Genomic DNA, 25,778 nt, shown 5'->3' on the forward strand with positions numbered 1-25,778 from the left:
ATGAAAAATAGTTGCCCACCCCTGCTATAGAGGCAAAGTAACTTAAGACATTTTTCATAAAGTGGTAACATCAAACACTGAGTATATCACCGTCTGTTTTTGTGTGTTTCGATGGTCCACTAATTAACTTAAAATGTATTTTTAATTTGTGTAACACTGTAACTGAAAGGGTACCACAAGGGGACACCTTATCTTGGAGAGAATTAGCCTACCTACACCTTATGAGATACAATCTAATTGTCATGCTTTTATTAATTGTAACCACAGAATTAGAATTCAATTTAAATTTTCTTGTGTGGAACCGTGCAACTGATAGCGGACTTTATTAAATATGGCTTTAATAGGAAAGATGCATCTGGGTATCAGTAGAGTGGAACATTTATTTCGAGGACTTGATCATCTACCATAATTATAATACATTCTCTTACATTACAGTGGTTCTCAAACTTGTTTGGCTTACCCCCTTTCCATGATTTCGGAAGTAGCCTACCCCCTCTACCCGACTACGTTTTGCTTAGAAAACTGTACCATATGCAATGAATGATAACCCACCTTTTGAAGAATGTAACATTAAAAAATAAGAAATGCAGTCAAAGAGTTGCATTTTACTTTCATGATTTATTCTTATCTTTTTTTTCATTTTCCCCTTTCTCCCTGTAGTACTTCCACGTACCCCTAGGGCAGTGGTACTCAACCTTTTCCCTACTCAGGAGCCGCATTGACCCCCCAAAAATCTTTGCAAGAGCCATAATCCATAAAACTCCCTTTCCTCCCATTATTTATTCTTAGATTTGTATTTATCTATTTTAAGTAGGACTTAAAAGAGCCACAACTACCTGTAAAGGAGCCACATGTGGCTCTAGAGCCTCGGGTTGAGTATCACTGATCTAGGGGTTACGCGTACCCCAGTTTGGGAAATGGCCTTCTGTCAAACACTTTTGGCAAGCCTCTGCCAAAGTTGCCGCAAGTTTATAATAAAATAAATGGACAAACAAGACTTATATGCTTTTTTTTATTACACTGGGGGTTGGGGGGCTTAATAAAAATAAATGCCTTGTTTTTGTGGGCCCCTTGTTCGTTTGTGGTGTGTAGAGTGATAATAATGGTATAAACTGATGTGGAATTACATGTTTTTTGTGTGGTTTTTTACATTACATTTTCATGGGGAGGACCCAAATATCTGCACAATAAAGTCTTCCACAAACCTTATGGTATGATTGTCTGCAAATTAAGCGTGGCTGATGTTTGTGCAGGTTGGATGGGGCAATAGTTGAGTCGTGATGGTGCTGGAGTGGTGGAAAATGTTGTGGTGGGCGGGGGGCCCATGGGTCCTTTAATGCGGCCTTGCCCGTGAACACACAGTGCACACTCAGTCGCACACTGAGGCAGCGAGTGCACTGCAGGTCTTTCAGGCAGTGCACTGCTCCCGCTGCACTGCTCTTTTCTGGCTCTCTTGGGGGGTCTTGGTGGGTGAAGAGGAGCCACAGCGATTGGTTGAACACCAATTGCTGTGCTCGTCTGTAGGAATTTCCTAGCCCGCTTCTTGATCAGCTTGGCTGTGGTGGTGGTTGCACTCCTTGATTTGCCAAATGTGCACATTGCTGAAATCAGCCCACTTTGGGTGCTGGTGGCAATTAACTTTTCGTAAGAGGAGAGAAAAGTTTTGACGGGTGCCCGGAATGTTTTATCCTGTCTCAGTTTCTCCAGCAACCCCTCGAACATGCATTTGAGGCGATGCTCAAGACGAGGCTTCATCTCACTGGCTGAGCGTTCTCCAGGTGATGATGCTTCATTCTTTCTGATCCTTGGTTTTCCAGGTCTACTATAAATGCTGTAGTATAATCTGTAATGACAATCAAATAAAAACATGCTTCACTTTTTTTTGCAGAGCAGAATCAAAACAATAGCAAAAAATAGGTAGACTCCACCAGGATAGCATGCCGTAATTAATGAATAGATGTATTTATTTTTGCAGTAATCGTAAATAAATTAGATTAGTTGTAATACTTGTATGAACTGAACAACCACAGTGAGCTGCCAATGAAACAGCAAAGGGGAACGGTGAGGGTGAATGTCATGAATACACTTGAAGCAAATGATAATATAGTCAATTAAACTAACCTGTAACAAAACTGCAGATCAGGGCAGATAGAGCGATCTACTGAGGCATACACGTAAGAATCGCCCTGCTCCATTTGAAGGTCGTGTTTGATGGTTTTCAGCGCTGAAGAGGGAGAGTGGCCACTTTCGAACAATACCTTCAATTTCTCCATTGTTTCGTTTGACACATCCCGGTGCTGCAAGGCCTCAGCACAAGTCAAGCTGTGGTTATGCTGACTTTTAATGTTCACATGGAAGAAGAACCCCTCTTGGGCATGGAAATCACCAGATCTAAAAGAATAAAATAAAATGTTACCTTGATTAAACTGTATGCAATCTCAAAATGATTGCTATTGAATTATGATATTATTACTATGTTCCATAGCTAACCTGGACTTTCTGCTTTGACTAAACCACTGTTTTTTCAGTACAAGGTAGAGCACAGCTGGGCAGAATGTGTTCTTTTTTGTAGATGATCGATGAAGTGTGTTGTGCTGGCATCGCAAGTCCACCTTTGAACATGGAAATGCTTAATTAAATTTGTGATTATAACAATCAGAAGACAAAGATACTTGACTTAATCATGAATGCTCTTACTCTGTACTTGTTGCGGAGAGCACGTGCAGAACCCTCAGGAACAGGATATGTTTTTGCCACCCTCCAGGTCATCTTAGATGACATTTGAAAGGCCTCCAGCCATCTCTGGACCTCTTCCTCGGTATCAAGCTTGAGCTTCAGGGAGGCTCTGAAATTATTCTCCCCTTCCAGTGGCTCATGGGAACACACACTATGCTCATACCCTTCAGGGAAAAGTTGCTGTTTAAACAGATTAAGTGACATTTTAGTAAATCCACATAACTTCACCAATTGTCTTAACTCATATTTACAATGACCTATTTAGAATAACTGTATAGACGTTTTAACTTGACAACATAGCCTAAACAGTCTATATTTAGTCTGCTAGCTTACTTCCTGTTGCAGTGTGGTTTCAAACGGTTCCCTAGCAACACAATTCCGTGAAAACCGTATATATTTTAGTGGCTTTGAATAGAGTCAACATGTACCTGAGATCAAATTGAGAGATTTCCTACACATTTGACTTATAAAATCATAACTCAATATAAAAGAGGGTGATTAGTCAGACCGTATAAATCATTATCATTTGTTTTTAATATGATCCAGCTGCCCCATTTTGCCACGTTTCTGGCAAATATGACACATTGTCATGCTAGCATGAAATAGGCCAACGTTACAAACACAAAATCACCCTGCCTGCACACGCCCTGAAAGAAGAAACTCTGAAGAAAACAAAGCATAAAATGGCCTCTAGTTCTCCTGAATCTCTTGTGTGCGTTAACGTTAGCCCACCTGAAGATGTTCCAGCTGCTCCATTTTGCCAAGATTCTGGCAAATATGACACCAGTTAATTGTCATGTTAGTATGAAATAGACCACACACACAAATCGCAGTGCACTTCTCCCGAAGGAATAATAATAATCACTCCCATGAAAACATGCCGATTCTCAGCGGCGCGCTTCCTTGTTGTCTGACGTCATCAACCAGCGCCCATCCATTAGCAAGTAGCAACCAGCTAGCAAGCAACACAAAAAAAAACCTCATTGGTAAGAAGTCGTGCGGTAAACTGTTTATTCTTACATTTTCACTATTGCGTTAACGCTAAATCCCGCTGTCTGTGGGCTCCCCAGTCCATGTTTTTATGTGTGAGGTTGTACGTAAAATGCGAATAATTGTTATTTAAGCCTGAAGAATCACAGGCAACATTAGCGTTAGCTCGCTAACATTTTTGCTGCTTCATTCATGTTCACTAGCTAACAGCTAGTTACGTTAGCTTGCTTCGCTGGAGTGTGTGAGCAATTGTATGGTCATAATAGGTTTGTCTCCTAATGTTTTAAATCTAGAATAGTCAGAGTTAAATCTATACAACTTTAATCCATCATCGCCTCCGTCATCTAACGTTAGGCAACGTCAATTTAGTTGAGCTTTCAATTGTTTGTCTCTTTCACTTTCACTGCATCAGACAGACCGCGAGCAGGCGACAAAGCACATCTAGCTAGCGTTATATCACTAATTTCAGGTGTTTAGCCTTGGACTGTTTACTTCAGATTAAAGTCAGCTGAACTTATATATTGCTTTATGTTTGATCTTTCTAGTAGTGACAGGATTTGACTGCAGGCTCCAGGAATGGTGAGTTCCCTTTCAACTTGACTTCTGTTCTGAATGTTGAATTGGTTTTGTTTTCCTCATGGTCGCTCAAAGGGTGACAGTGAGCCCACAGCGGAGGCTCGAATAGTTTAATGTCCGACAGATTTCCACAAGTGTTTTGTCTCGAAGGAAAGAGGGCTCTTTCATTAGTGAAGTCTTGAGATCGGAAGAGCCTGAGGGTAATCCCTGGAGTAGCTCCAAGGAAGGAAGAGTATCTTATAGCCTAGTTGGCTGTCTGGCTGGAGCTTCAGGAGCCATGAGCCGAATGCATGTGTCATGTGGATTTACTAAAATGTCACTCATCTTTGATGTGTTTTTTTCCCATATTTTATTTTAGATTTTTCATAACAATAACAAGACAAAGAAACATGCTCAGACACACACATATACACACACAAAAACAACCCAACAAAACAAAAAACATATGGTACTAATCTTTGATGTTTCACTTGTCTTCATTTAACCACGTTGATGGTGCTTCATGTGTTATTCTCTGCTTGGTGCCCTTTTGAAGTTGAAAACGTCTTAAATAACTCATCTGTCATCTGTTTGCTTTCAGTCTCGACGATATGATTCACGAACAACCATCTTTTCACCAGAGGGTGAGGCTTTTTGAACAGGGTGCCTGATGAATTTGGAAAGCTGTATATTGTGTGCAAGCACTGGTTTTCCTTTTGCTTTAGCTTCAGTTTTGTGAGCAATGACTTGCCTTGACCCTGACTTTTTTTAAATCCTTATATGAATGTCTGTGTAGCTTTTCTGGCTAGCATATGACGTTATAGTCATATAGTTATATTCTTATGCATATTCTACGTATGCCAATGGTGTACAACACAGTGCTGTGTGTGGTTGGCAGGGCGTCTGTACCAGGTAGAGTACGCCATGGAAGCCATCGGCCATGCCGGCACCTGCCTGGGCATTTTAGCCAATGATGGAGTGCTGCTGGCTGCAGAGAGGAGGAACATTCACAAGCTGCTGGATGAAGTGTTTTTCTCCGAGAAAATCTACAAGTTAAACGAGTGAGTTGCTGCCTTCTTTTCTTTCATTTCAAAACCGAGTACAGACCTGAAGTGAGTTTTTGAAAGCCACAAGTCTCAGCACCTGGTGAAGAAATTGCTGACTCATTGGTATTGATCAACAATACAAATCGACCAGACCAGCACATCCGGGTAATGTGCAAAACATGAAGGCCACGCCCCTTTTTAGGGGACAACACAAGCCACTCGCGTTGACTTCAATGTAAAATAGCATTACCCAAAAAATCTATAGAAAAATAACTGAATTAATTTTGTTTATAAATGACCCAAAGACACCATGACATGACACGAGGTACTTGTCTTATCTGAACGCTGTATCCAGTTTCCACCAGGTTACATGCATCGTCCACATTGACGGTGTCACCCCTACTCTATTAAAACATATCTATCGCAGACCTGTTTTTTTTTTTATTGTTAGTGAAAATATAACAACACAGCAACTCTTCGGCATATCTCTATCAAATTAAACCGTTTGAAATAGATTGTTTGAAGTGGTTTCGGCTTCTTGTACCGTCTTTTACTATGGTGGGTTTCCCCTAAAAAGGGTCTGGTCTATATGTCAATGTGTGGAAGAGTGCATTGGCTGTTGGCTGTTCACATGATCAGATATACAGTCTTGTTATTGTTGTATGTTTCCAATGACAGCCTTTCACTGTTTCTGTACCACTGGCCTCATCCTAAACTCTCCATTGTTATCTTGCAGAGATATGGCGTGCAGTGTTGCAGGAATTACATCAGATGCAAACGTACTGACCAATGAGCTGAGGCTTATAGCACAAAGGTACTGTTTGGACTTATCCTGGCTGCAACCAAATTTCAAAATAAAAGTCAATATGAGAATTAAATATGTGAATGTGGGGTGAACGTGTTGTTGCTGCTGCTGTCATCCTAGATACCTGCTGCAGTACCAGGAGCCGATCCCCTGTGAGCAGCTGGTCACTGCCCTGTGTGATATCAAACAGGCCTACACCCAGTTTGGAGGTACGGGGCAGAAACATTCAATTCTGTTTTAGCCAAAGCCAAGGCTTTCATTTACATGTAAAAGTTGCACACTGAGGAACACAGCTTCGCCAAAACATAATATGACAGCCACATTTTTACTTTCTGCACTTAGGAATGCCTTGACCTGCATTTTATCAAAATGGACAGAGCTGCACAATTATGGCTAAAACAATACGCCTAATTATACTGAACAAAAATAGAAAACGTTACACAACACAAACGACTTATCTCCAATTTTATTTCACAAATTTGAATCCGTGTAAATGCAACAGCAGGTCAATTGTACGCTCCCTCCAAACTTGCGACATCTGGGACATTGTGTTATGTGATCAACCTGCACATTTTAGACACAGCCCAACGCACAACTGTCCAATCATCTTTCATTGTGACCAGCCCAACGCACAACTGTCCAATCATCTTTCATTGTGACCAGCCCAACGCACAACTGTCCAATCTTCTTTCATTGTGACCAGCCCAACGCACAACTGTCCAATCATCTTTCATTGTGACCAGCCCAACGCACAACTGTCCAATCTTCTTGTAAACCTGTCATGGATGGATTATCCGGACATAGGAGAAGTGCTCACTAGCACGGATTTAAACACATTTCTGAACAAAATTTGAGAGTAGTATCAGTGCATGGAAGTCACTCTCAGAACTGTGTGTGTGTGTGTGTGTGTGTGTGCGTGCGCAGGAAAGCGTCCATTTGGAGTGTCCCTGCTCTACATGGGTTGGGATAAGCACTACGGCTTCCAGCTCTACCAGAGTGACCCCAGTGGCAACTACGGTGGCTGGAAGTCAACCTGCATCGGCAACAACAGCGCAGTAAGTCACACAGGAGCCCTACAGAGGGAGCTCTTTCCTAGTTTATTCCACTATGGATTTGGGTCCAATGATTTTTAGGATGCACACTGCTTAGGGGAAAATAGTATTGCTTTGTTCAGGCAGCGCAGAACCCATGGCAGTAAATGTGAGTACCGTAAATTCCGGACTATAAGACGCACCGGTCTATAAGCCGCACCTTCAAAGGTGACTATTTTTTTCTTCTATAAGCCGCACCGGTCTATAAGCCGCGGGTGTTTTGATGTTTAATTACCATATGAAAGGGTTCGTGCACAGAGAGGAATGTCGGGAAAGAGATCGCTGTTTGGGGAAGCTCCCATTTATTAACATTTCAACAAAACAAAAGTCAGGTCACTAATCCCCAGACAAAATCACACATTGTGGTATTTTTTGTTTTTTTTACAGTGCACACAGTGTCCGCGGTGTGGTGAAAAGAGGGCAAGAGAGGAAATTAAAACAGAAGTGGATTTATAGTTAGAAAGAGTGCTAAAGAAGAGAGAATTCCGTTTTTTATTTTTTTATTTTAGTTACTCACAGTACTATTGACCAGTCCAACTCAAAAGATATTCGGCAGTTTCACTTTGAGCTCTTGTTCCGCCGCTGGGCACACAGTGTCCGCGGTGTGGTGAAAAGAGGGCAAGAGAGGAAATTAAAACAGAAGTGGATTTATAGTTAGAAAGAGTGCTAAAGATAGTCCGGTCTGGTTATGACGAGTCTCGCTGGGTACAGTACGCCAAAGCGATATCCATTGACTCGATGATGCTGTTGTATGTTGCGCGTTTCTGTTGCACCAACGCGGAGAGGTCCTGCCCGGACGAAAAAGCGCGTACCCTCCCAGGTGAGGGGCTTCTTCCCCGCAGCCTGGAGGATGAGTTGACGGTCGGGCCAGCGGAGTAGGCAGATGAAGATGGCCCTCGGTGGCAGGCCGGGGTCTGGACGTGGCCGAGGCGCCCGGTGTGCCCTGTCCACCTCTGGTGGTTTCTCGCCTTCCTTCAGGTCCAGGATGTAACACAGGATTTTGCCACGAAAGCGTCCATGTCACCGATCTCAGCTCCTCTTTTACATTGATCAGGCGAATGTTATTTCTTTTACTCCTGCTGATTAAGTCATCAACCTGCGTGTGCAGGGTTTCGATTTTGCATTTTATCCATTTTCGGACTCACTGTGTTGTTTTTGTCCTCCAGTGCGCGGATGCGCTTTTCCGCATTATAAACTCTGTTCACGGTTGCCTTAGTTTCTTTAGTGAGTGAGTGGATGGACTTCTGCACGTTTTCAAACTTGTTTTCAAGCTGCTCAAAACCTCTGAGCGATGTCGGACTTAATCGATAGTGTTTCACGGAGTAAAAGTTTAGCCCAAGCGTGTATCTCCAGCCTCCAGCAGGTGAGTCATTTCCTCATTCATGGCGTGATTGCTTCGTCTTTTTCTTTCTGCTTACCTGTGTTGTGTTATGTTATGTTATGTTATGTTGTTAAAAGAGGGCAAGAGAGGAAATTAAAACAGAAGTGGATTTATAGTTAGAAAGAGTGCTAAAAAAAGAGAGTTTTTTTTTTTTTTTTGGAAAAAATCCATAGATAAGACGCACCGTTATATAAGCCGCAGGGGGCAAAAAAGCCCAAAAAACGGGAAAAAAGCCGCGGCTTATAGTCCGGAATTTACGGTATTTGGATTGAGAGTTAATAATAGAAAATACTCCAAACAGATGTTGATTTCGATTTCAATGATACACTGCATTTTTTTGTTGGTGTGCTAGTAGTTGCAGGGAGAACATTATGTTTGTTTGTTTGTTTGTTTGTTTGTTTGTTTGTTTGTGTGTGTGTGTGTCCTTGTATTAATGTGACATGTTGTGCAGTGGCCTTAGGTTAGACGAGGGTGAGGGAATAGTATAAATGCCATTCCATGTTGAGACACTAGAGGGCGCAACTGCACACAGGGATGGCCATCCCACTTTCTGATAGACAACACAGTGGTGAATTAGATTTTTACAGTTTGGAATAAACCTTGAGGCCTCGTGATATACAGTGTCCAGCAGAAGCAATGAACCCACAGGTGCATTCATGTCCAAAATGCCTCCGTAACCTCGTGCAGGTAGATATGACTGTCTTTCAGAGGCTGAGGTGGGCTCTTTGAAGCTAGCGTGATGATTGGTACCAACCATGTCAACCTGGCTTGTCGGGGAGGAGGCTAAATAATGTTCCAAAGTCAGGCCAAATTTTGGCGAGGGAAAAACTGGCATGGCCATTTTCAAAGGGGCCCACGTGACCTCTCACCTCAAGATATCTGAATGAGAATGGGTAAACCGAGTGATTATAGTTTGACTGACTCTCTCTCTCTCTCTCTGCTGTATGTTGCTGCTAGGCGGCCGTCTCCATGCTGAAGCAGGACTTTAAGGAAGGAGAGATGACCCTTTCCTCGGCTCTGGCCTTAGCCGTAAAAGTCCTCAACAAAACCATGGATGTCAGCAAGCTGTCTGCAGAGAAAGGTGAGAGTTTTGAGTAGTGAGTGGGTGACAGTTCAGTGTGTGAGAGAGATACAGAGATGTAGAGATACGAGTCATGTTAAAAATGAGATGGAAATGAGAGGGAAAAAGCCTTACACTTACAGAATGATTGATGGCAATTGTTGTTTTAGTTTTTTGGTTAAGGATAGTTGTTACCTTGTACTTTTCCATCTATATTTTAGAGTAATGATTTTCTTCCCTCCAAAATTATTACATATTATTTTGGAAATCAGTTATTTATAAATGTGTGTCAACAATGGTCCTTAAAGGTGCTTTGATTCTAACATGAATAAATCATGACCATATGAACTTTGAAATATCTGTATTATTACTGTAAACAAACGAGATCATTGCTGGCAAGACTGGCAGCTTCTATCTACGGTACTTCTATTTTACATGGCAGCTACCTGGTCGGATTTCACGGGAAATCTGCTCGATTGTTTTACAGCACAAAATAGAAAGAGGGCACTGTTGTTCCAGCTCAAACGGAGCAAATTGCAACCAACATCGACTTTTGCAACAGGAAGCATCAGGGTTTATGGGGAATGTGGTTTCAATTTTGTGCACGAACAATACCACTGGCATGAGATGGAGGCTATCAAATGACTTGAACGTGCTCTCATTTTCCAGTCATTATACCAAGGTTACCTTATGATACCAGTTGGCAAGGTATCATAATTAATGTGACAATGATGTATTGATGTTTACAAATGTTACAAGAAGCACCTTGCAGTCATGGTCAAAAGCATCTGAGGTACGTAAGCTGCTCGTGTGACCTGACCATTGACAGTAAATAAATACCTGACCCAGCTTGGCCTGGCAGTTTTTCCAGATTCCCATTCTTCACTATTTACTATTCACTATCTAGAGGTCAATTCTGATATCAATTTGTATGCAACTTGTGTGCAAGTCGTAAACTTGAGCGCCCATCCCTAGTCTGGGGCCAAAAGCGTAGCACCACGTCATCCAGTGGATGACGCCGGCAACGGCAAAAAAAACCCAATTCTGCTCTGAAAACAGGGCGTCATAGTAACGTAAATAAATGTATCTAGCTATGTAATGTAGCTACAAAAATAAAATGAATAACATCATATAAAACCGTCCTTCTATGGGGGACAAAGTGGCCGGTCTTAGGGCGGATAATCATTCCCAGTAGTTAGTACCAGGGGGTACCAGGCTCTCCTTTGAGAGAGCCCGAGGATGCGAGGTTACCCAATACCCATCCCTGACATGTTCATCCCATAACGTCTTTGTCTGTCTGTCTCTGTTTGTTTCTGCTTCTGTGTGGTTTTGTTTCAGTGGAGATTGCCACCTTGACCCGTGAGAATGGCAAGACCTGCATCAAGGTGCTGAAGCAGAAGGAAGTGGAGGTGCTGATCAAGAAGCACGAAGTCGAGGAGGCCAAAGATGAGAAAGCCAAGAAAGAGAAAGCCCAGAGAGAGAAGGACATGTAGTTCGCCCCCCTCCACTCAGTTTTATGAGTGTGAATTTGTTTGTGTGTGTGGATGTAAAAAAGCAATGGCCAGGTATATTTGCAGTTATTTCTTAAAATAAACCAAACATAAGTCATTATGGACTGTTCGTTTGATTTTATTTGGTTGTTGCTTTCTTCAATTTCATGTTGACTTAATTTCAGTGCATTTCCATCTTACCATAATAAATCAACACAGCGCTTATGATTATTGGATTTTGTTGTTTTGTTATTAAGATCAGAAAGTGTGTTTATTCATTCTCAGATCTACTATTACTACTTACGGTACTTTCCATAATGCATGAAGTAACTTAACTAACCAGTGCATGTACTGTAAGTACATAAAGAACACCACTCAACTTCCATTGCTTTTTCTGTCTCAATACTCAATGTTTAGAAGCCATTATTTATTTGTTTATGTATTCTATTTCATGGAAAAAGCACGTCATAATGTATTCCACCCTGGGTCTATAACACTTGTCACCTGTATTGAAATGGTAAATAATGAGGCAGAATAATACATACATTAATCTTTTAGTAATCTACACAAAGGATGTTCAGTGTGCCCTTTTATCACTGGATTGTAAGTCAATAGACATTATGCAATATATTGTGTGCAACAGTACACAAGATCTGATAAGTATCTGATGTAACCGGCTTGGGCCTGCTGTGTGCTAATGGCTTCATCTGAAATATACTGCGTACTATCTGTTATAGGTCATGTTGAGTAATATATAAACATGATGTATGATGCAAGACCAATATCTGGAGTTATGTATGTGGAAGCAAAATACATTATTTCAGTAATCAGAATAGGCATTTGGCACTACATTTTGTTAAGCAATGCAATGGTCATTACACCTTTTAATAGGCTAAGTGTGATATGTGTGGTTGAATTAGCAGTTGAGCAGTAAAGACACCAAAGTATCTCGTGGCTCAACTGGTTTTATTATTGTTAGTGTAAGAGAAGAGCCAGAACAGGAGCCTTGTATGTCTTTGCAGCAGTGTGATAAGTCTCTTTAGAGGGGATTATCCATTGACTGTCTGGCTTTAACGCTGCAGTGCAGACTCAGATGTTTGCCCACAGGCTGTTCCAGGAAACGGTAGGCTGCACTGCCTCATCACAACCTCAATCTGAGGGGAGTTTATGTAAGGTTCAGATTAAGGCCAAGAGGGGAACTTAGTGTCTGCCTCTCATCTTTTGGTCCAAGGGATTGGTGGCACGACTTGAAGGCCTGACTTCAAATTTAGGATGTCCTGGATTGAGGAGGGGGGGTCAGGTTTAAACGCCCTGAAGACCCAGGACCTTTGTCATCTTGTCCCCTCTCCCCATCTTTCCTGTGAACACTCAAAGGCTAAAATGAAAAAAGATTTTGGCATGTCGTGCAATCAAGACTGGCAACAGCCAATGGGAGTTTAGATAATAAACAATCAAGACTGGCAGCCAATGGGAGTTTAGATAATAAACAATCAAGACTGGCAACAGCCAATGGGACTTTAGATAATAAGACTGGCAACAGCCAATGGGAGTTTAGATAATAAAGGAAGTCACTAGAAGTTACATTTAACACCTAGACAGTGTAGTGTCGTTATATCAGCAATATTCCCACCCCCACTTGCTCCACTCTGAGTTGTTATACAATTTATTTTTGAGGAATGAATCTCATATAAAATAGCCTGGATTGGTCCACATAAGCACGTGATTCCAAATTATATGGAAGAACTCATAATGTAAACGTAATTTGCAGTCACATCTTGTACAGGCCCAGACTTTAGCAGCGGCCTGACGGTCGACACCAGCATGGTGAAGTTCCCTCACTGCTCGATTTACTGTAGAGATGTTGAGGTGTCACTCAGGTTTTTGTTGTTGTTTTTGGTCGAGGTTAATGCACCAGTTACACATTCAATGGCTTTCACTCATTCAGAAGGAGGCGACAAAGGTTTCAAAACAAGTTGATAATGCTTGGAGGTAGGTAGGCAGATTTAGCACAGTGGAGTCCGTGTCCGTATCAGCCCAGACACTGAAAATAGATCTGTGTGGATCAACTGACCCGGTGGGAGGTTCTGGTCTTGGCGTGAAGCCAGTGTTGAGCTATAATGTGCTGTCAGCTGAGCTGGTTGGAGATTAGGAGCCGAGTCAGCGCTAGAGGTCAGAACCTCTATCCCATCTCGCTCCATCCATTCATATAGAACAACTGGCTAAGACACCGTTCCTCAAATCAGCCGTGGTCTTCTCTGCTCCACTTCCCCACTATACCATTTGTTGTGTGTAAAAACATGTGGTGCTTGTGTTGCCCGTTTCATTCTCATGTCTGTCCTGTCCTGTGCTACTGTCATTATTTTGGGGGCCTGTATTATGGTTTTCCACCACTTCATCTTGGCTTGATTTCTCCATTGTTCTCAATGCATGTGTTTACACTACAGTGTGTTTACATGTGTTTACAGAAGCATTCTGCCTCAGGAGGGCCGTCTTGAAAAACAAAGTTTATAGTTTGGAGCATTAAGACCCGGGGGCAAGAAATCAAGTGATGATTATCACAGCCCATCAAGGAAAACGATGATACACACATTAGATAATGATTTTTATTCTATTTTCTCCCAAGACAAAGTCATTTATCCCAAGACAAAGTCATTTATACAGGGGTGGATTGTCATTAAATGGTTGCTAACTATGTCACTGTAAACAAACAAAAACCTAAGCTATACACACAAACAATTGAGAAATATACATAAAAAATATACCTCTGAGAAAAAATGTATATCTTGACATATCCTAATAGCTTAAAGTCAGGGCTCAATCAGTAGCAATGAAGACTCGTATAATCTATACACATGCAAAAGATAAGCCCACATAGAACAGATCACTGTCTCTGAGGCAAAGCTCTCAGTATGGCTGGCATGGGGAATGTAGATTCATATTGCTTTACATACTGTGCTAGAGGTTTTTTTTTTTAAGCTGGTTCAATTTCAAAATTAGTATGACTTGAATGGACAGCATGTTACAGACACAGAATGGATTCTTTGGCGTTTTGTTCAGACTACTAAAAATGGAAAAAGTACTAAAAAGCAGAAAAAAACCTAAAATGATACCTGGAGATGCCGGACACGTTGGAGCAGGATCCTATTTTGCATAAACACCTGAAGTGCTCTGGTATTGCACTCCAGAAATGGGCTTTTATTTCCCCACATAGCATGGGGCCATGTGACAGGAAGCATGTGACAAATAAGACATTCCACAGTAAGACTCAAGAAGAGTTAGAACAACATTGCACTCTTCTCTTAGGCACCAAAAGCCCCATTTTAAAATGTTACTTTCAACTGGAGCAGGGTATTACTACTACTACTACTACGACTACTGGGCTCTGGTCTAGAGAAGGCTGGTAGACCCGCATGGGATGAGGCCAAACTGAGTCTGTACATCTGCACATTTTATTGCCATGTACGCATAACTGCAGCATGGGTAGTTTCTCCTAAAACCTGACCATTTCGCTGTTTTTAACCAGCCACTGCTCACTATGACCTGGGGGGAAAACGTGTTTCTCTGTGTGTGTCACGTATGAACCGGAAAGGCGGGGCGGGGGGGAAACCAGAGTGAAGTAACTCGCTCTAGTGTCAGCTTGACAGGCTGCTTTCTGGTGGTGTGAGAAGGCGTCACCCTCTGAGAGCTGGCAGCTACTCTGACGTGACATTCAACACAAAGACTGCATCTCCGCTTTGACACGTCAGAGGAGACTAGTGGGATATCTCCACGTCAGCCTGGCTTTGACACGTCAGAGGAGACTAGTGAGATATCTCCACACCGACCTGGCGAGTCCGATGACTGGATCACTTTGGGCAAAAAGACAAAGCGGGCTTCAAAATAACAACCAAAAAAGAGTGAGTGAGGTGGTCTGGAATGATGCCTTGATATATTTCAACAAGATGAGGAAAGACATTTTTGCATTTACAATGTAAAGTCATCTTCTTGACCAAACCCATGAGAACATCACCTTTCCCTCAATTCTAACTCCCTAAACATAACTGCCTCCATCGACAAGGCTTGCTTTGTACAGAACGTACACTGACAACTCAGTCTATTTCTCTCACAAGAGGTGGAGGCTGTCAGAAGATAGATATGCTGAATTTCGAGGGGGGGGGGGGGGGGGGGCAGAGTGCCAGACAGTTCTCCTGTAGAGGGCAGCACAGAAACATAATGTCACCAGGCGTGGAAGGATGAGAAGGAAGTCAATCCAAATCCCATGAAGTGACGACTCAAGTTCAAGTTGCGCCGCTCCCCGCTCTCCAATCAGCAGTCATCACAGGGGAAGGGAAGCGGGTGCAGGGGGGTGTCTGCATCATGTGGAGATCCTACCATCCGCCAAACACCCCCATTTATCACAAGTCTACACAAAAGTGACACCGCCACCCAGTCAGTGATGAGAGGCTTTTTGAAGTGCTTTGGGCTGGAGCTCGGGGGAGGGAGTTGAGGTGGGTTAAAAAGGTGTTTTTTTCTCTGAAGGGAAGGCGGGTGGGGTGGGGGGGGGGGGGGGGTGGCGGTTCAGGAGACTGTGGGCGGTCACTCCTCATCTGAGCTGCTGTTATCCAGAGAGTAAACCATGAAGACCAGGTCGGGCCGGGCCGGTACCATGGGGTTTCCCGGCTTCACCACCTCAAAGCCCATGTAGTGGAAAGTCCTGATGATGGACACTGGTGAGGAAACACAGTAAACAGCTCTGTTAGGGCAAATTAGAGGAACAAGGCTGCTCCACCCGACTACTAACACGCATGCAATGAAGCAGTATCTGTTCTTAATTTGATCTTCAGCAAAACTTTCATTTTGAGTTGGTGTCAGTACATTCATGGTGTTCTATCTAAGGCATTTTGAGTTTCACTTCAAAATGGCACATGTGTAGCTACAGTATATGTATTATGTTTAAAATCCTTAGTATCTACCGTACTCAAAATATTTGTACCAGGTTAAGGTCTTTCCATCTTTAAAATTAATAAGCAAATTGTTGTGAGAAAGAAGCCCAGCCTCTAACTTGTGTGTGCTATGTTCAGTGTAACCTGAGATAGACAGTTTTTCCGCATTTTAAAAAGTAAAAAAAACAACTTACATCGATCCTCTCTGTTTTTATGGAACCACAGGAACACAAAGTTGACTTTGAGCTTCTCCTCAGCAAACTCCAGCAGAGCGGTGAGGCTGTGGACGAGACAGAGAGAGAGAGTGAGTGATGATGTCATGATGGTGAGGCTGTGGACGAGACCGAGAGAGAGAGTGAGTGATGATGTCATGATGGTGAGGCTGTGGACGAGACCGAGAGAGAGAGTGAGTGATGATGTCATGATGGTGAGGCTGTGGACGAGACCGAGAGAGAGAGTGAGTGATGATGTCATGATGGTGAGGCTGTGGACGAGACCGAGAGAGAGAGTGAGTGATGATGTCATGATGGTGAGGCTGTGGACGAGACAGAGAGAGAGAGTGAGTGATGATGTCATGATGGTGAGGCTGTGGACGAGACCGAGAGAGAGAGTGAGTGATGATGTCATGATGGTGAGGCTGTGGACGAGACAGAGAGAGAGAGTGAGTGATGATGTCATGATGGTGAGGCTGTGGACGAGACAGAGAGAGAGAGTGAGTGATGATGTCATGATGGTGAGGCTGTGGACGAGACAGAGAGAGAGAGTGAGTGATGATGTCATGATGGTGAGGCTGTGGACGAGACCGAGAGAGAGAGTGAGTGATGATGTCATGATGGTGAGGCTGTGGACGAGACCGAGAGAGAGAGTGAGTGATGATGTCATGATGGTGAGGCTGTGGACGAGACCGAGAGAGAGAGTGAGTGATGATGTCATGATGGTGAGGCTGTGGACGAGACCGAGAGAGAGAGTGAGTGATGATGTCATGATGGTGAGGCTGTGGACGAGACAGAGAGAGAGTGAGTGATGATGTCATGATGGTGAGGCTGTGGACGAGACCGAGAGAGAGAGTGAGTGATGATGTCATGATGGTGAGGCTGTGGACGAGACCGAGAGAGAGAGAGTGAGTGATGATGTCATGATGGTGAGGCTGTGGACGAGACAGAGAGAGAGAGAGTGAGTGATGATGTCATGATGGTGAGGCTGTGGACGAGACCGAGAGAGAGAGTGAGTGATGATGTCATGATGGTGAGGCTGTGGACGAGACCGAGAGAGAGAGAGTGAGTGATGATGTCATGATGGTGAGGCTGTGGACGAGACCGAGAGAGAGAGTGAGTGATGATGTCATGATGGTGAGGCTGTGGACGAGACCGAGAGAGAGAGTGAGTGATGATGTCATGATGGTGAGGCTGTGGACGAGACCGAGAGAGAGAGAGTGAGTGATGATGTCATGATGGTGAGGCTGTGGACGAGACCGAGAGAGAGAGTGAGTGATGATGTCATGATGGTGAGGCTGTGGACGAGACCGAGAGAGAGAGTGAGTGATGATGTCATGATGCACACCGAGGGCTTTTTCCCCCTCCACTTTACATAAGCGCTGTAATGCAGCAGCAGCTGTGAACAGCTGGCCGTGAACAGCTGGCCGTGGGCCCACAGCCAAGGTGACAGTGTCCTGGTATCGATTACAGCAGAACACAGAGCCAGGCAGCGGGGAACAGAAACTCATTAACAACCAGTTTCATTTGTAGCTCACTGGTAAGTCTTGAAACACTGTGACTGATAAGAGCTCCTAAAATACATGTAGACACTACTACTACTACACTACTGCACTGGGACTTTGACCAAATTGCAAAGATTACGTTGATGTTAACACACACGACTTCAGATGCTGTGGGGAATAGCTGGCCTTATCATGAATAATAGCTGATCTTTTTTTAAAGGACTTCTAAGGCTCAAGGTTCAAACCATTTTGACCATGATACAGTTCTCCTAATAATAATTTAAAAAAGGGCTATGTCCAGTCCACTGGGATGAAACTCCTATAACCGCACTAGCCAATGGAAAGTCCTTTTCAGAAAAGATGACCTCAGTAGCTAGAATCTATCATTGATAAGATCAGTGTGTGTATGTTTTTGTTTTAATTTATTCCTCCATATAAAAGGATAGCCTCCCCTGAGATGAAATCAGGGGTATGCAGAGAACCGGTAGACTTTCATTCACATCTCAACACTGCCTTACAGCATTTAAAAAACAACACTGATTGGCTGAAGGGAGCAACATAATGTGCTCGTTCATCTATGCTTGCTGTATTTTGAGGGGTCGCTACATTGTTTGCTGTTCATCCACGTTTCATTATGCAAGATCTCACTACGGATTGGATATCGAAGAAACTTGGGGGAATGACATATTCTCAACTCACCACTGCAATCCACGAGTTTCTCAATGACACTGATTTGGCCTAAAGGGGAACTACAATTGCACGTCAAAATAAGGTGACACATTTGTTGTTACGGATGGCTGTGACGACATGTTTGCGGTTTCCTTGCTCTTTTTTTGAGGCAGCTACAGAGAAGGACAGTGATCGGAACTATTCCATCCTCACTCAGTTGTGTTTACAGAAGCAAAGGTCTAAAACAGGGTGCAGTGGTTCCCATGCTTTGACATCACAAAAATCTAGTGACGCCAGACATGCAAAACAGACTTTTTTGTTGTTGCTCAAATTTATTTGTTTTTGATCATGCAATTAAAAGGTTCAATTTAGACCACATTTAGGCTATTTAATGTATATTATTGTGGATGGCAGCCAGAGGCAGAATAGCCAGGACGAGGCCCAGTTTAATCCATTAACCAGTTTAAATTGTAGAACAACTGGACAGCGCGAGGAGGAAGGATCAAAAAGCAGGCAGTGACCTGACCTCCTCTGCAGCAGCGTGCTGAGATCAGATACTAAATGGCAAAGTAAAAACCTGGAAACATGGTGAGCTAGAATGGTGTTCGCCTCGTCTAAATGATCTCAATTTGGAATTGAGAGACTTTGACCTAATTGAACCGTCGTAGACCCCATCTGCAGCTGTCTGATCAAAAAGCAGGGCAGGATTGAGGCAAAGCACGCATTGGACAGGAAGATTAGATTATATATAGAAGAAGAACCAGACGGACCAACCTGTCTTTATTTGTCACAGGACACCCATTACAACAACACACGCATGCGGCCAGCCAGAAGTCAAACAAGAAGAAAGAGGATATCATATCACGGATGAGATTTGGGCACATTGGTCTTAACAGTAGCTACACTTTCATTAGTAAACATGAGACCACGTGTGAATATTGTGATATGCAGGAAACAGTAGAACATGTGATTGGTTGTCCTCACACCCAAACGGCAAAGAACCGACTGGAAAATGATCGCATCAATCTGGAGCTAAAATAATTGTTGCAATTGAAGTCAGGGAATGTGGGGTATAGGGCTTTATACCATGGTCTGGGTGAATACTCGATTCTGATTGGCTGCAAGGTGTCCATTAAAAAGTGATATTGTACAGTGATAATGGACACCTAGCTAAATGGTCTGTTCACCGTTCATATCAATGCGCCATAGTTTCATCAGTGTTATCAGGAGAGCAGTTTGAGCTCTATACCCCCGTTAAGGGTTAATATGACAATTTTGGAACTTGAGAAAAAAATTGAGTCGGTCAAAGTAAGTATTTAAATCACCCCTGTGTGCTCAGTTTATCAAAAATAACTCTTATTTACAATTTTGATTTTCGTTTCGGAGATTTTTTAACCTCGCGTCACCAGGCTCTTCTCGACGAGAAAGAGAAGATTTCCCTCGGCTCGTGCACGAGAGAGAGAGAGAGAGAGAGAGAGAGAGAGAGAGAGAGAGAGAGAGAGAGAGAGAGAGAGAGAGAGAGAGAGAGAGAGAGAGAGAGAGAGAGAGAGAGAGAGAGAGAGAGAGAGAACTCTCTCTGCATTTCACCACATCAGCAGCACACGCAGGGCGCTGCTCTCTCACTCTCACTTCCTGAAACTCTTCGCTCTTAAATGTTAATATACTTGGCCAATACGTATCTATCATACAAAATAAAGCAAGCTGCCAAACGGTAATGTCTTCATTTAATGTAGAACGCAAAACATCGTTAAACCTGCATTCCTGTAATAAAGTTAACGTTTGAGTCGGCTTTAAAACGGAGCGGGTGGTGGAGGTGGGAGGGACTATTTTATTTCGTGGAAGACTGATTTACAGTATGAATAACAGACATTTAGCCATTTAGATTGCTTTATTTATTACACATGGAAATATAAATGACTGGTCTTATTGTTTTGTTGGCAAGTGACCATGGTATAAGCGGGTTAATGCACTTCGAGGTGTCCATTATCACTTTTTAAGGGACTTCGCGGAGGCAACCATCCTCGGCTTCGCCTCGGACGGTTCACGCCTCCACGTCGTCCCTTAAAAAGTGATAATGGACACCTCGTCGTACATTAACCCTTACATATGTTCATGTTTAGAGGGAAGAAGACAAAGAAGAAGAACCTCCTCTTGTTATATTGGGAGGCTCAGATTTGTGCATCAATAGTCCGGCAACACACATTACAGTTTGAATGAAACTCATTCATGCTAACATTACAAGTGGTTACTATGGCTGAACAAACTGACTAATGTCACAACACTGTTTGGATCTCAGCTGCAATTACCACTCATGACCATAGCTGTCACCCAAGAGCACAAAACTGAAATCTTAGAGATTATCACTTTACAGAAAAAAATGCAAGTGGCCCTAATCATCTTTGGTAGTTTTAAATTGTTGTGTGTTGTTGTTATTGTTGTTGTTGTTGTTAGAAATTTCAGGCAACCTCATTTGAAACCCAGGCGACCCCACTTAGGGTCGCGACCCACTGCACCCTAGGGGTACTTCAGCAGCTTGCAGGGGGGGACATGGAAAGATTGAGGATTATAATTTAAATCAAAAGAAATACATTTTGTTTACAGTGGCACCAGAGTACCAAACAGCCAGGAAGCCTTGGTAAAAGGGACCTGTAGCCTGTACTACGAAGCTAGTTTAATGCCTTATCCGAGTAAGTTTGAGTTTAAACCTGGTTTAGCCGTACTACAAAGCAAGTTAACTTTCAATCACCATGGCAACTGACGCTGCAAAGCTAACCTGGTCGCGACCAGGTTAGCTTCAGAGGATAAGATCAAAATCCATGAGACCCATATAATATCGGCTCTCTGGAGTCACTCACCATTCATATAAGATCGCCATATGAAAAATAGATTGCAGTCAACTGAGAATAGAACAAGCAAAACATTCGTGGCTCTGTAGGCTACATAATTAAATTAAGCCTACTTACCACTTTATGTCTTAACAGCTCAACGATGCGTGGAGAAATATGATCACTATTAATCACCGCGGCGCATATCATGAATGGACCCTCAAATGGAGTGAGGGTGATATTCTCCTACATGCCAGAAAAGCCTATACATATAATATAGATACTAGTTTAAATATGGAATAGCCCCAATACTAAATATGCAGGCTATTCTTGCATCTTTCAGCTGGAACTGTGTCCTGTAGGCTGTATGCCAATATATGAGCAAAAATAGGCTAGTTTTTATCAATGATAACTATGCCCGCATCGTCTCAATTCAGTTCAGCAGTTTTCTCTTTTATAGTAGGCTATTAGGCTTTATACTAGGCTATTTTATATATGAATTATTCGATCAGTGCAACCACACACATGAGTGATAGAGATCATTATTCATTGAGCATGCGTTTCTAAATCTATGGTCTAAATAGGCTTACAGATTGTGGAAATGTATAGACTGAGATTACACTTTTACATTTGTTGCTGCTGCCTGTATCAATGCAGCTGTATCAGACAGAAATCGCTGATCAAAGTAAATCAAATGACTGATGTGAATACAAGCTGCTGCTTTAGACAGCCCTTCAGCAGACTATCCAACGCGGATTTTCATTCTGACATTAAATCGCGGATACATTAAATATCCGCAAAAATCTCTGATCACACTGTGGCTGCGCTGAATGAGGAAATGGGTGTGGAAATGGGTGTGGGCGTGGATCAACTCAGCTGTTCATAATGTGATTGGCTAGCGCACCTCTTTCGCGTGGACGCGCGCCTGTGCACGAGCGAAAAACGTGCGCGTGCACAGGCAGATCCCAGGTCCACTTACCTAGTAGAAAACCAGCGTCGTAGTATCAGTTAACTAGATAGCTTTGATCCTGTTCAGTCAAACCAGATCAAAGGGACTTATCGCGGATCTGTTAAACTAGCTTCGTAGTACAGGGCACTGATGTTTCAATCGAAAACTGTCACAATTCAAGCCGAGTCAACAAAAAAACACACTCATTAATCTCTGCTGACTGATGAGGAGTTGAACCTGCTACCGAGCGAGTCTGAATCTTATTTTTTCACTCAAGTGTAAACGTCTTTGTATTAAAGGGGGAGTCATTCAAATGATTTTTCATTTAATAATGTGTTGTTACTAAAAGTTTAATAGAACAAATTGAGGAGAATCATCGAGACGCATGAGGGAGGGCAAAACAGCTAGGAGAAAAAAAAGGTTGAGAACCAGTGAAAAGCAGCACACATGTAGCCTAGGTAAACCCAGCCCCCACGTGACCTGCTCTCTCAGTTCCCAGTCACCTAGTGACTGAGAACAGGTCTGAGAGCAGGTCACGTGGGGGATGGGTTTACCCAGGCTAGCACACATGCTCACCTCTCTTTGCTGCCCTCCACCAGCAGCCCTGCAGGAATCTCCAGGAAGAGGCTGTCTGCGGAGAGGACCGTGTCCCAGCATGCCGAGCGGCACTCGCTCAGCTGGAAGTGGAAGCGGAGGACAGGAGGGCTCCCAGCAGCCTGCCTCACCGTCAGCTTCTCGTCCTGAACGCAGCCAGAGGAACAAGAAAAAACGGATGAAGACTCACTTACAGTTGCTCAGCTCAGAGACATTCTGCATTATTGAGGTTATTCTATGGAAAAAGGGGGGAGTTTTCTTAAGTCATGTTGATGTTTTTGGTTGGTTCCTTTGAGGTGAGGGTGGGCAAATGTGAAATCATTTCTGAGACGAGCTTGAAATGAGTGAAAGAGGAAGTGGTGGTGACATAACTTCCAATTCCTTATATGTATATAGGTCAAACTTTTTAAATATGCATGTGAATAATGTACTGAGGATTCCTCTGGCCAAATAGGTTCTGCTTGTGACTTTAACACCGTCAAATAAAGCAGGAACATGTGAGATGTTGTTTGCCGGGTGAGGGTGTTGATGTGACAGTTGTGACTGATCTGTCTGATCCTAAATCTCTAATCCTCTGGGACAGTCAGTCCAAGGAGAACACACAGACAGACATGTGCATGTGTGAGAGTAGAGAAAGAGAGAGAACACACAGGGTCAACTTTAATCAATTGAAAATTCTCATGTATTTACTGCCTGCGCACCTTGAAAAGAGCTATATAAATACACATATTACTATATCATACATTTCTGAGCCTGCAGAGGCAAATCCCGGTGAAAACGAGTATATGGAGTTCACCTACTAAATCCAGTTCAAAATTCGAAAATATTAATAAACAGAAGTGAATAAAGGGTGTGTACAGGAGATGGGGAATGAAAGCAGCCAACATGTTAATGTGAATGTTATGTCTATAATGTCATAATAAAAATTTGGTCATAAAAAATAAGTGAATAAAGGGGGTGGATGAGGAGGAGACTGAGGAAATTTATTTTTAAGCCTTGAAACAGGGATTTTGAAACAAAAAAAGGTGTACAATCCTTTAGCAAGGTGTTGTTCAATGTTTAGTCAGAATGGTCTGAATGGGATAAAGCAGGGGTTTTCAAAATGTGAGACTGTGGGCCTCCCCTCAGACAAAAAGGCACCCCCCTCGCTCAATTCCAGGCTGGAATTCATATCATGAATATGTTATTTGATCCCATAGACACTCAACCATTGAGCCAATACCCTGATTCAGACTACACCGGGTAATGTTACATAAAAGGCTTGTTTATGACTCTGGGGAAGTGGGAAAAAACTGTACAATTCCCCCAATCAAAGACATTCAGGCTATTCTATGTGCTCTTATTTTGAAACCGAATGTAACGTAATATGTTTTTATTTCCATCCACTGAGGCCATATTTAGACGACAACGGTCTCTGCATAAAGCGGTAAACTGTCCTTGCGTCCTGGCCTTTGATAACACGTTTATACACAGCGTTTGTGACGTGCAGACTGAAGCCGCAAAAAACTCTGGCCAGCGTCCAAGCTATAAAACGGAAACGTCGGGTTAAAACCGTCACAATAACGGCAATTAAATAAACTAATGTGTGTAATCCGAAATACACAGAACACATAGAACACAGACAATTAAAAGTCAATTTACCGCATAGTGAGTCGATGCTTCTGTTTTTTATTTACCCAGTTATAAATTACTGCTTTTATTTTGAAGGGGAAACTGCCTAACTTCCTCTATTCTGCCAGGCCTGGGAGCAAAGGCAGAACATTTTGTTTAGAAAATGATATAATGATCTGATTTGTTGCTTCAGGAATATGTTGACATGTGACTTAGTTGTACCACTATAGCGCTGGTCTATGTTGTATTGTATAGTTGTATTGTGTGTGTAAACTCATGTGGGGCTGGGCCATGAAGGTGATGCCTCCCACTTTGAAAATCACACACACACACACACACACACACACACACACACACACACACACACACACACACACACACACACACACGTTAGCTCTTTGAAAATGTATAGCACAATAAAAAGTAATCAAATTGACAATCTAGGAGAAAGGCTTGTCTGATCCAGATTAAAACATTTTTTTTTTTATCAGATTATAACTGAAAAATGAAATACAAACTATGACTCACGACGCAAAGCTGAAGTGTTGAAATGAGGAAAAGATTGTGCTTTGTGGATTTCCTGTGTTTGGAAGGGAAGTTGCATAGACAAATCACATGTGTTTTCTCTGCTTATCTCTGCAGTTGAGTTGAGAGTTATGATGCATTAGGGCCTCTACATGTACATCAAACTCCCTTCCTGAAGGACTAAAACAACATCACCACTCCATAAAGTGTGCAGGCATTTCAAAACACACCTTTTCATTACACTGTGTGTGTGTGTGTGTGTGTGTGTGTGTGTGTGTGTGTGTGTGTGTGTGTGTGTGTGTGTGTGTGTGTGTGTGTGTGTGTGTGTGTGTGTGTGGTGTTGGAGTACTTGAGACCGGTCTTGGTCTTGGTCTCGAGACCGTAGCAGGGGCAAAAGTTGCCCCCCCTTTCCCCCCCCCCCCCCCCCCGCAAATTTCCTACACTGTGTGTGTCTGGGTGTGTGTGTGTGTGTGTGTGTGTTCAAGTCATTTACCTTGTGCAGTAGCACACCGAGGGAGTGATCCCTGAACGTCCCTCGCCCACCCGGGATCTTCAGCTGTGGGTGAGGGGCATCAGGAGCACCACAGAGGCCCTGGAGCCTGAGGGGTGGAGCTGGGTAGCCTGGACCCCGCTAACCGGGAACTGGAATTACTGGATGGGGAAAAAGAACAGGACACAACTCAAACCACTTGAATCTTATCCTCTCCTCTCAATTGGCTCAAAAAGACAAAACATTCCCCCTAACAAAACCATCCCCTCTATTGGTTATTGTTGGGACATGGGAATACTGTGTCAGGGTGTCCTTCCTGAAG

At 43.0% G+C, this 25,778-nt stretch overlaps 3 protein-coding genes across 4 annotated transcripts in view; 1 reads left to right on the plus strand and 2 right to left on the minus strand.

Annotated features, from left to right (window-relative positions):
- Positions 1-1,029: 1,029 nt before the first annotated feature.
- On the minus strand, positions 1,030-3,576 carry LOC310792647 (uncharacterized protein). The gene is made up of 5 exons (XM_083654365.1): positions 3,469-3,576; positions 2,698-2,916; positions 2,491-2,612; positions 2,122-2,391; positions 1,030-1,843 (listed from the first exon to the last, which is right to left on the minus strand). Exons 1-5 carry the CDS (start codon positions 3,532-3,534, stop codon positions 1,207-1,209), a joined length of 1,314 nt encoding a protein of 437 aa, XP_083510491.1. The 5' UTR covers positions 3,535-3,576; the 3' UTR covers positions 1,030-1,206.
- Positions 3,577-3,680: 104 nt separating this feature from the next.
- LOC310792713 (proteasome subunit alpha type-4) lies at positions 3,681-11,380 on the plus strand. Of its 2 annotated transcripts, none has more exons than XM_083654440.1 (9): positions 3,681-3,722; positions 4,272-4,305; positions 4,883-4,925; positions 5,180-5,342; positions 6,064-6,141; positions 6,253-6,341; positions 7,057-7,187; positions 9,562-9,685; positions 11,003-11,380. In XM_083654440.1, the coding sequence occupies exons 2-9, from the start codon at positions 4,303-4,305 to the stop codon at positions 11,155-11,157; spliced, it is 786 nt and encodes a 261-aa protein (XP_083510566.1). In that variant the 5' UTR covers positions 3,681-3,722; positions 4,272-4,302; the 3' UTR covers positions 11,158-11,380. The 2 variants fall into 2 exon arrangements, with proteins under 2 accessions (XP_083510566.1, XP_083510567.1); XM_083654441.1 differs by having other exon boundaries at positions 3,718-3,737.
- A 2,374-nt stretch (positions 11,381-13,754) lies between these two features.
- Positions 13,755-25,778, minus strand: part of oaz2a (ornithine decarboxylase antizyme 2a) — a gene marked incomplete at its 5' end in the record, with an annotated part of 34,394 nt that continues 22,370 nt past the window's right edge. The window contains 5 exon segments of the mRNA XM_083654136.1: positions 13,755-15,860; positions 16,271-16,356; positions 22,813-22,976; positions 25,460-25,540; positions 25,542-25,617. Coding sequence (XP_083510262.1) covers positions 15,730-15,860; positions 16,271-16,356; positions 22,813-22,976; positions 25,460-25,540; positions 25,542-25,617 — 538 coding nt within the window. The 3' untranslated portion in view covers positions 13,755-15,729.

The sequence above is a fragment of the Poromitra crassiceps genome (genome assembly GCF_964638095.1).
Source record: "Poromitra crassiceps genome assembly, chromosome: 18".
Taxonomy (NCBI): Eukaryota; Metazoa; Chordata; class Actinopteri; order Beryciformes; family Melamphaidae; genus Poromitra; species Poromitra crassiceps.

Coding starts and splice junctions, on each gene's coding strand:
- LOC310792647 (XM_083654365.1), bottom strand. CDS start 3,534: ATGACAATTAACTGGTGTCATATTTGCCAGAATCTTGGCAAAATGGAG. Junction 2,917..3,468: donor AGCAGCTGGAACATCTTCAG/GTGGGCTAACGT, acceptor CTGTTTAAACAG/CAACTTTTCCCTGAAGGGTA. Junction 2,392..2,490: donor AGTCAAAGCAGAAAGTCCAG/GTTAGCTATGGA, acceptor TTATTCTTTTAG/ATCTGGTGATTTCCATGCCC.
- LOC310792713 (XM_083654440.1), top strand. Junction 4,926..5,179: donor AACCATCTTTTCACCAGAGG/GTGAGGCTTTTT, acceptor TGTGGTTGGCAG/GGCGTCTGTACCAGGTAGAG. Junction 9,686..11,002: donor CAAGCTGTCTGCAGAGAAAG/GTGAGAGTTTTG, acceptor GTTTTGTTTCAG/TGGAGATTGCCACCTTGACC.